Source organism: Cupressus sempervirens, chromosome 6 (genome assembly GCF_028749045.1).
Source record: "Cupressus sempervirens isolate cs-2001-9-10 chromosome 6, ASM2874904v1, whole genome shotgun sequence".
Taxonomy (NCBI): domain Eukaryota; kingdom Viridiplantae; phylum Streptophyta; class Pinopsida; order Cupressales; family Cupressaceae; genus Cupressus; species Cupressus sempervirens.
The window spans coordinates 135698495-135708740 of NC_143123.1; the positions used below are offsets into that span (position 1 = coordinate 135698495).

The following is a 10246-nucleotide window of genomic DNA, read 5'->3' on the forward strand; positions in this document are numbered from 1 at the left end:
CACCCTTCCTCTTAGTTATTCTAAACATTCTTACAATAACACTTATCTATTAGCAAATATAAATCCTCTTTTAGAAAGGTTATATAAAGTAAGAATTTCTTGTGAGCCACCACCTACCAAAAGAAGTTTATCTTAGGGGAGAGGTTAGGGATCCATACCTTATTCCATAACTTATCTCTACCTCCCATAGTTTCTATAGATAAGTATGTCGAGCCGACTAAGAAAATACCACTACTCTTATGTCTCCAAACCCATGTGTCCTCATCTAGCTAGTTATATAGACTTGAACCAGATAACATCTCACTAAGAAAGAATACAACTTCCCTTCTAGTATGAGAAATCCTTCAGGCCTCCATATGCCTTTATCAAATGTTAAGAAAATCTACCCACCTTTTATTTATCATTATTCGACTCTAAATAATTCTCCACCTTGTTCCTGAGAATAGTAGTAAACCAATCAATCAAACCATGGTTGGATATAGCCTCCTTGATTGGAACTTCATCCTTCCATATCTCATCTCTTTTCGACCATTACCAATCAAAATTCTACTTCCTTTTCTAACAATCCCTTTCATTTAAAACATATTATTCGATGGAATAAAGAAACTGTTAGAGTTATTCTTTTTTAGAAAGAGTTTAGGAGGACCACATGACATATATTTGGCTCTTAGAATCCTTGTCTAGTCCTTAGTCCCTTTTAAAATAGAACACCTCACTTTGGTAATGAAAGTTTTATTCATTCCCATTATACTTCTGATTCCTTGACCCCCTTCGCCTTTTGGTTTGTAGACTTGATTCCAACCAAACAAAGTCATTTCCCTCTTTTCCTCAACACTAGACCAAATAATTATTTGTGGATTCTCTTTAGCGCATCTACAACTTTAGCTAACATTAGGGAAAAGGACATAAAATAAACTGGGATACTTTGAAGCCATGCTTTAAGTAGAAGCAATTTTTCTCCCAAACTAAGGAGCATTCCTTTCCACCCAACTAACTTCCTTTTGAATTTATCAATAATGCCATACCAGTATAAAGAAGGAGGTTTCAAGGGAGAGAACGAGAGACCAAGATACATGTCCAAGATAGTAGTTATGTAACATTCCACCACAACTAAGATTCTTAATTGTATTTTATGCCTAGAATTGAAGAAGAAGATCTTACATTTCTAAAAGTTAATGTATTGTCCTGATAATGTAGCATAATTTGAGAGAAGGGTTTTTTAGGCAATAGCCTTTGAGACCAAAGTAGCACCAAAAAGCACAGTGTCGTCCACAAATTGTTTGTGAATGGAAGGAGGAAGTCTCAAATCAACCTTAACTCCAAAGATGTTAGAAATGTCTTATCAAGTGTTTTGCCTTATGAACCATTCATTACAAAGACCCTTAAGTTCATTAATTGATCAAAAGGAGGTATTTTCTACAATAGGTTAAATAGCCATATTGCTATTAGGATTTAACTATGTGTCTTTTGAATCAAAATCATTGAACCATGTTTTATGAGTAGTGGTTTACAGAAACCCATCTCTCATGAGAGTGAATGGAACACTTAGCACTCATTACATATAAGTGATGCTCTTAGAGGTGAATCACCAAGAGTTTTCGAGACACCACCCATCCTAGTACTACTCCGGCTCCAACATGCTTAATTATGAAGTTTCCTCCAAGGTTAAGACCACTTTTCCTACAAATCCATTTGTAAACCATCAACAAGTATTGTGCCTTATGAACCATTCATTATAAATCCCTTTAAGTTCATCAATTAATAAAATAGAAATATTTTCCATAATAATCTCATGAAATTCATTATAAAGCCCCTTCAAAATTTTGATCAACTATATTGATCAAACCCTTGTATATCACATTATTTAATTTAGTTACTTGAACTCAATTGTCAAAACCACCATTCTTTAATTCAATTGTCAACCACCATTCTTTATAGCTATGATGCGCTACCTCTCTTATGATTTGCTACCTTTGAAAAATGATTCATCGTAATAATCTTTATTATAATCTCTCTTCATCGTTTTGATGAGTTCTCTAAACACTATTTATCTAGTTCTAATGGTACCACTCCTAAAACTTGAGATGATTTTCCGTTATATACATAGATTAGTCTTTGGTGATGCATTAAATATTATGGTCAATATGTAAGGTGGTGATTGAAGTCTTCGACCTAAATTATTTCTTTAAAAGCACATGGAATGCACGGTAACAATACCTCAGATTGTGCGAAAACAGTCACACAATGGCAAATCTCAGCTGATTTGATAATGTAATTGCATTTGTTGACTAAATGGAAACCATAAACAAATACTCTATGCATTTAAATACTATTAAATTTTCAATTTGGTGAGATTTAGCAGAAAGGCTAGGCGAAAAAGCTGAATCTCCATCACAAATTAGGTGAGATTTATGAGAGCCGTTTCCAGACCGTGCCATCCCCCACCATTGGAACTTATAAATGGAAAAGAGTTGACTTGTCCGCATATTTAATAATTACTCGCCAGAGTTTGAGGATTAAACATGCTTCTCGTGGACAGAGGAGAGAAGATGGCTCGTCTTTCTTTCAAGTAGACTCTTTCCAATCAGAAATCTGTCTCCTGTGGATTGAGACTATACCTCTTTCCGATTTTAGTGCTTTTTAAGACTACCACAAAATAGCCTCTTTTTACCGTTTATGAAGGCATCAAAAAAGGCCAATTTTTTAACTACCAACATCTGCATCATATTCTTGAATTCAGGTAGTTTGTTTCAAAGGGAACCCAAATATGTCGAAAGTAGTAATTGTGATTATGATGATGGTGGCAACAGTTTTCGGAGATGTAGAGATCATTGATAGAACAAGCTTTCCTCCTGGATTTATCTTTGGAACCGCCTCTTCTTCCTATCAGGTTTGTTTTCCCTTTACTTAATTTGTAATTGATTAATACTAAGTTTAATTTCATGTCAAGCTAAACTGATTGGGCTTATAGGTTGAAGGCGCGTACGTGAAAGATGGAAAGGGTTTGAACAATTGGGATGTTTTCACTCACACTCATCCAGGTTTGGTTCTAAGTTTTCATAGTTTAAAGTTTTGATTTTTCTTATTTTCAGTAATATATTACTGATGGGGACGATATATCGGACAGGAAATATTGCTGATGGAAGTAATGGGGATGTAGCTGATGATCAGTATTATCGTTACAAGGTATTAAATCACTGTTACTCTTAAACATTATATATTAAAGGAACAACTGAATTGATCTTGAAATATGTAAATTGATTTTGAGTGTTACTCTTAAACATTATATATCAAACGAACAATTAAGCTTGAAATATGTAAATACAGAAAGATATCGATTTGATGAGTTCCCTTGGAGTAGATTCCTATCGTTTCTCCATATCATGGTCTCGCATTCTTCCAGGTATATGTTGTCTATGGTATAAATTCATGTAGAGGGATTAATCTTCATGTTATTCATTTCTATTTGATATTTGTGATAAAGATGGAAGTGGAGCTGTCAACGTGAAGGGAATTGAGTTTTATAATAATCTCATCGACACTCTTCTGTCGAAGGGTATGTTAATTCCTATCTTAAAAGTTTCTGTTGAGTTTTTTTTTAATGACTAGTAAGAGTTTTTATCTGCAAGATGGTTGTTCTTGCATTGGGCTATTTTTATTCCTGACCAAAAGTCTGTACTATCCCCGATTTAAGCGTTGCAAAACTCTCTAAGGAGTTTCACCATAGTTATGATTTTTTCAGGAATTGAGCCATTCGTGACTGTGAATCACTATGATGTTCCACAGCAATTACAGGATTCATATGGGGGCTGGTTGAATCCCCGCGTAATGTAAGCTATAAGCTATATCATAATCCATTTCTTAGTTTTCTATAACAAGTAGTTCTTATTTGGTGAGCTATAATATCATCATAATTGCAGAAAGGACTTCGAAGCATATGCAGACGTGTGCTTTGCAGCATTCGGAGACAGAGTGAAATACTGGGCAACATTCAATGAACCAAATATATTCGTCCAGTATGGTTATCTTACAGGAACTTATCCCCCTTCTCGCTGTTCTTGGCCCTTTGGGAACTGTACCGACGGCAATTCAAATATTGAACCCTACATTGCCGGTCATAATGTCATATTATCACACGCAGCAGCTGTTGACGTCTATAGAACCAAATATCAGGTTAGAAATCGTATATTGTTTGGACGGTTGTCCAATGCACAATTCACAATAGAACTTCTCTTGTATTTGCATTCAATTAATATTTGAACATCATGAGCAATAATTATCAGTCACGTAAATTTGCAGAAGAAGCAGGGAGGGTCTATTGGTATGGTAATACAGTCTTCATGGTATGAACCTCTGAGGAATATACCAGATGACAAGGGAGCCGTGGAAAGATTGTTGGCATTCGACACTGCCTGGTTAGAAAATGGTCCTTCATATTAAAATGGTCCGATAAAGTTCAACCATGTTTACATTCGAATACATTGCTCCGGCCTTTCAAGTATAAACTTGCCTTATTTTTTATATTGATGTGGATAACCGTCTGTTATTGATTGAGCTTTGGAAATTTGTGGATTATGTTGATGTTTGTGAAGGTTTCTGGACCCAATTGTTTATGGGGATTATCCTCCCGAAATGCGCCAAATGTTAGGGAGGCGCCTGCCCACTTTCTCCAGAGAAATGACAGAGAAAGTGAAGGGGTCATATGATTTTATCGGCATTAACCATTACACAACATCATATGCCAAGGACTGCATATTCTCGCTTTGTTTGGAGATGGAGTATAGTCCAGAAGCATTAGTCTATACAACTGGTAAGGCGGCTCGCCAAAAAATAAAAGTTAATTTTATTGAAAAAGCTTTTGTTGGCAAGGATTCTTATTGAGCCCTGTGTCGATTGCAGGTGAGAGAGACGGAGTACCCATAGGCGAGCCGGTATGTATTATTTTCAGCTTTTGATCATTATCTTTTTCCCCTTTTCTGTTATAACGATTATCATTAATTTGGCATGATGGCAGACGGGCATGGAGGGATTTTTTGTTGTACCATATGGAATGGAAAAGATTGTGATGTACGTCAAAGAAAGATATAACAATCCTGCAATTATCATCACAGAAAATGGTATGTGTATGCATTTTTATACATAAGTTCCATAATCAACACTTATGTGTTGTAATGACTTTGAAATTGGATGAATTCATTTGTTCCATTAACGAGCAATTCTACTTGTCGTAATAACAATGGAAGTGCACACAGGTTATGCTCAACAAGATCATCCGTTGGCCCCATTTGAGGATGCTTTGAATGACGATCGAAGAGTCAACTTTATGGAAAGCTATCTGAAGTATTTGGCATCCGCAATAGGGTGTGTATAATAAGCCCTCATAACATGAGTTGGTGTTCTAACACTGGGCAATACTTTACCTTGATTGATGTTTTCTGGATTGAATGTGTTTATATTTGCAGAAAAGGAGCAGATGTGAGGGGGTATTTTGTGTGGTCGATTTTGGACAATTTCGAATGGTTACACGGCTACACTAAACGCTTTGGGCTTTTCTATGTTGATTATGCCACTCTAAAGCGAATTCCAAAGCTATCTGCAATATGGTACAAGAACTTCCTCAACAAGAAAAGTGGATTACACAACATTCCAAAAGTCAACGGGCGAAGCAACAAAATGAAGCATCACTTCTCTCACTCAGTGGAGGCCCTATAACATGAAAAGACTGAAATGGCTATCCAGCTGATAGAATTGCTGTATATTGTAAATTATTAATTATTTCAAAATTTTAAAACAGTTATTTTGTAATTTAAATTTAATATTAAATAATAAATTAATATCTATTAGGTAGGCTGGGTAGATGCTTCCTGAAAAGACCACCATATCCAAGTTATTCTTATTAGCAATATTTTTGTCATTTATGCAAAGTAAATCTATACTAATTTTTCAAATCCACAATAAATATGATCTATGATCTATTGGGGTAATGACAGTTGCTTTTTGGAGTGAATTTATATAGGTATTCTTAGGGAGGGGTCTCATGAGACAGAGTTAAAGTTCTAGTTTTAAGGGAGAAGGTGGTTCTATAAACAAAATTTTCTGTAACTACTAAATAGTTTGAAATTTTGTAGAAAAAATATCATATTTGTAAAATAATTGTATTGATAAATAATAGTTAAATAATTCTAATTATGAATTCATGCATGCAACTCTTAGAAAAGTAGTAGAAAATATTATTTATTTTTATTCTTTATTTAACATCTATTAGCATTTTTAAGCACACTTGTAACACGAGTACATGCAATGAAAATTTTATTTTTTCCTTTCATTTAGAAATAAATTAAAATACTTGTTTCAATTATTTAGTAGCTAATATTATTTATGTTTAAAATAATTTCTATAATATAAAAGTTATTACTATTGCATGCTTATTTTTAAAAAAATTTGCAAGCCAAATTTTAAAAAATAAATTGTATTAGAGATTACTAAGTCACAGAAAACTCAAACAATCTATACTTAAGTATAAGAAAATAGAGCTAGAGAAATTAGAGATTACATATTTGATATTATAGAACTAGAATTATTCAAAAGCATCTAAATAATACAAATTAAAAAAAACCATCCATCTCTCTACACATCCCCACCCACCCACACACACAAGCTCAACTTCAAAAATAAAATAAAAAGGGATACAACCAGATAATTTATATCCAACCTAGATTACTTCCACTTCAAAGCAAGTCGAGAGATACAAAGCATCAAATGTCTTGACTCTACCATGGGCCATTACAACCAAACAACATAGAAGCAAACTCTAACCCTAGTGGTTAGATTCCCACCCAGAACTTACAAGAAATCAAAATAATTAAAACCAACCATGTCTTCGAATAGTTTAAACCATCCACACCTAAAACTAACTTAAGTCTAAACTTTAAAATACTAAACTTACTAACCAAATTAAAAGTCTTACTACCCCAACATTAATGGGGATTATTAGAGTTATTAGTTAACAGAAACAAACTCAAAAACATTGAAGGAATATAAATTTACTTTAAGAAATCACATACGAAACATGAAACCACTAGAAAACCCAATAAGTACTGAAAACACATGAAAGAGGAACTAGGTCTATTTAATGTTCTCCCAATCTTCATTAAGGTACTTGATCTCTTCAATCCAATTCTCGATCTGTATAGAACTCTTTATCTCATTGCACTTCTCCTCCTTAGTTTGGCTTGTCTTTCTCAATTTACTCTTCCCATTAATCACCCTAAACATGACCTTTCTCATCATTTCCTTCTCGACCTTGCAAATGATGAAAACAACCACTCCTAGTTCAAGTTCAGTGATGACAATTTTTAACTTATTATTTAGCTTTTCAATCTTCTCATTAACTTCAATAAAACCTTTTTCACAATCCTTTTTGAAGTCTTTCAAATGCCTTTGGACAATAGGAGGGGAAAATTCTTGCTCTCCAATCTTAGTTTTGTCATAAGACTTGATCTCTTCATCAACATAAATCCCCAAGTCCACCACCACTACAGTTTCTTAGGGACATTGGGTTTCCTCATTAGTATCCTCTACTTCCACTTCAAAATCCACATCTTTAGAGACGCAACCTCCAACATTCTCTGGTGTTCCCCCACTTTCGTCTCTTCTGCCTTATCCTCCATTTGGGAATTGTGGGAATCCTTCTTTCTTTCTTCCTTATAGAGCCTTTTATATTTTTGAATCTCACTGACCTTTTCTCCCTAGAAGTAGATTTCCCCTTCTCCTTTTTGGAGTCCATAGCTCTTTCCTCTACCTAAAAATCAGAAATTCCTCCCCATTATTTTTGTCAATATCAATAATGTCTTCCAACATTTTCCCTTTTTTAGCCTAGTACTGGTAGGGCTATATTTAGTGGAAGAATTCTTCTATTTTTTGGGGGCCTCAAGCAAAAGGGATTATTCCAAATGAATGTTAAGCTTCTTGGATTTGGAGGTATGAGGGTTATCCAAGAAATGGGGTCATTCCATTTGGGATTTATTGGTGCAATTTTTTTCAATAAGTATCGAGGACTTAGGCCCTTTAGGCATTATAGGGTTTTATATGGGCGTAAAGGCATGTACCAAAACTCGGATGGTGAGCATATACATGATGGTAGAGGAACTAAATGAGCCATTGGTGAATAGGAGAGTTTTCTTCTAGGACGATGTTGTTGACCAGAGAAGAAAACAAAAAGAACGAGATGCTAACTTTTTCCCCATGTCTCAACATGCTAAGCAAAGAAAAATGGTGGCAATGATAGGTCATATATAGAACTTCAAGAGTGAAATACTTGATTAGCTAGTAAAATATGGCACCAAAATGACTAGGAAGGGAGAGCCTGTCGTACCCATTTCTAGAACTAACTCTAATTGGTTCTTCCATTCCTTCAAAGAATTTATGCCTAAATTTACTATAATCCAACGTAACTTTTCTTTAAACTTGAAAACCAACACAATCCACACCCATCACTTCACCAATCAGCTCCAATTTCACCACAAATATGATACTCCCTATCTCCACTTGACACTTGTTCCAAGAATTAGCAAACTTAGACAGAAGGGTGATGTTATGGCCTTTTATCACCTGGGTATAAGAATGTAATCCACCCTTCATAAAATAACCCCATATATCCTTGTTGTGCTCCATTTCTTTTCTATTTCTAGGTTCAACACATTTTGAGAGACCACTCATAATGTTCTCCTCCTCAAACAACTAGTTAGTTTTCTCGAGACCCAAGTTAAGCTTGACAACACGTTTGTCTGCAACACTGCTCATCATAGGAAGCTTCTCCAACAATTGAAGAATATGGATGTAATTAAGGAGCTTTGAATGCATAATGGAACTTTTCATTTCCAAAAAAGGGTGACAAAAAATATAAGTTGTAAGAGTTAATATTATAAAAATCTTGCCACAAATCTTACTCTTGATCCTGGCTCCATACCCTTTCATAAAGCTAGCTAGTTCCCTATTGTCGATGTCAAACATGTATTAAATCATGATGACATTTGATATGAAATGCCTCAATTGAGTGGGGTACTTTCCCACTTGACTCCATAAATATCTGATATCGATATTATTAAACATCTTAGGAAATAAAAGAGAGAGATATGGGTTAAGATTCACATGATTAAACCTTATTATTTAAATAATATGTAGCATCCTTTTCGGCTTCTTAGGGATTAAAAAATTATTAATTTGAATATCGTGAATGACACTCAAGTAGAACTCAATAGGATTATTTCCTTTAATGATCATTGGGCCTGAACCCTATTGACTTGGCTGCTTGGTGATCCACATGGCACGTTGAGTCCATTTCTTAACAACTTGAGTCCATTAAGAAAATGTGATAAGAAACTTCATTAATTAACAACTCAAGTCCATTTCTTAACAACTGACTGATATCCAAGAAAATTGATATAAATACTATTTACTAAAAGATTAGTATATGCATAATAAACTAATATCCCACATCAAGAAGAAACCAAAAGTTCAAAAGAAAGTCTCTAATCAATACCAATGATAAGATATAAATATAACCAAGTATGAAGATACATATGAAAAATGACATTATATGATTGTTAAAAGATAAACACAAAAAATCAGACCTATGCCTCTTTTGGTAGTTATTTCTTCTTCTGTACATAAATTACCAAGTCTTCAAATTTGTCTAAGTCTTCCTCCTTAGACCAAAATCTTGAAGAGTCTCAATCGATGTTGGTTTTAAAAATCAGGGTTTGGATGATCTAAAATTTCTCTAGTGGAGCTCTACCAAAATTATTCAATACTTTATGTTGTTCCTCCTCCCAATAGTCTTTTAATCACATTGCATTTTTTGAAGGGACAATGTGAAGTTAATGTAGAAGGCAATCGATATTTCTTACAACTATTGAAGCATTTTTGTCAAAAGTTTATTCATCCTTAAAGATCAGGATGGGTATTTTGACAAATCCTTCTACATTAATTAGTGCTCTCACTTCTTGAGCCAAATAGTCCTCTAGATAGGGAATATGCAAGTTTTCATACATGCTAAAGATAACACGTTCTAGAACACCACAAATTTTGTCACAAAAAATAGCTCTACACAGAGAGATGACCTCTTGTTTATGAAGTATAACACTAAGCATGATAGTAGAAAATATACCTACAATGCCATAGTTTGTTCTTGTTGGAAGACGATAATTTCTCCCCATTACCTCTTCATGAAGAATCATGTAAATAT

The 10246-nt window shown here is 34.3% G+C and overlaps 1 protein-coding gene across 1 annotated transcript; it reads left to right on the forward strand.

Moving 5' to 3' along the window:
- The first annotated feature begins 2519 nt into the window (after positions 1-2519).
- On the forward strand, positions 2520-5899 carry LOC149551590 (beta-glucosidase 18-like). The gene is made up of 13 exons (XM_089789709.1): positions 2520-2890; positions 2972-3041; positions 3128-3186; positions 3328-3403; positions 3485-3556; positions 3743-3830; positions 3921-4173; positions 4300-4415; positions 4593-4810; positions 4900-4931; positions 5015-5117; positions 5253-5361; positions 5463-5899. The coding sequence occupies exons 1-13, from the start codon at positions 2768-2770 to the stop codon at positions 5710-5712; spliced, it is 1569 nt and encodes a 522-aa protein (XP_089645835.1). The 5' UTR covers positions 2520-2767; the 3' UTR covers positions 5713-5899.
- Positions 5900-10246: the final 4347 nt, after the last annotated feature.

Bases quoted from the DNA above. Each gene is read 5' to 3' on its own strand.
- LOC149551590 (XM_089789709.1), top strand. From the start codon at position 2,768: ATGTCGAAAGTAGTAATTGTGATTATGATGATGGTGGCAACAGTTTTC. The intron at 2,891-2,971 runs GTTTGTTTTCCC...TTGGGCTTATAG, and splicing joins CCGCCTCTTCTTCCTATCAG to GTTGAAGGCGCGTACGTGAA. The intron at 3,042-3,127 runs GTTTGGTTCTAA...TATATCGGACAG, and splicing joins TTTCACTCACACTCATCCAG to GAAATATTGCTGATGGAAGT.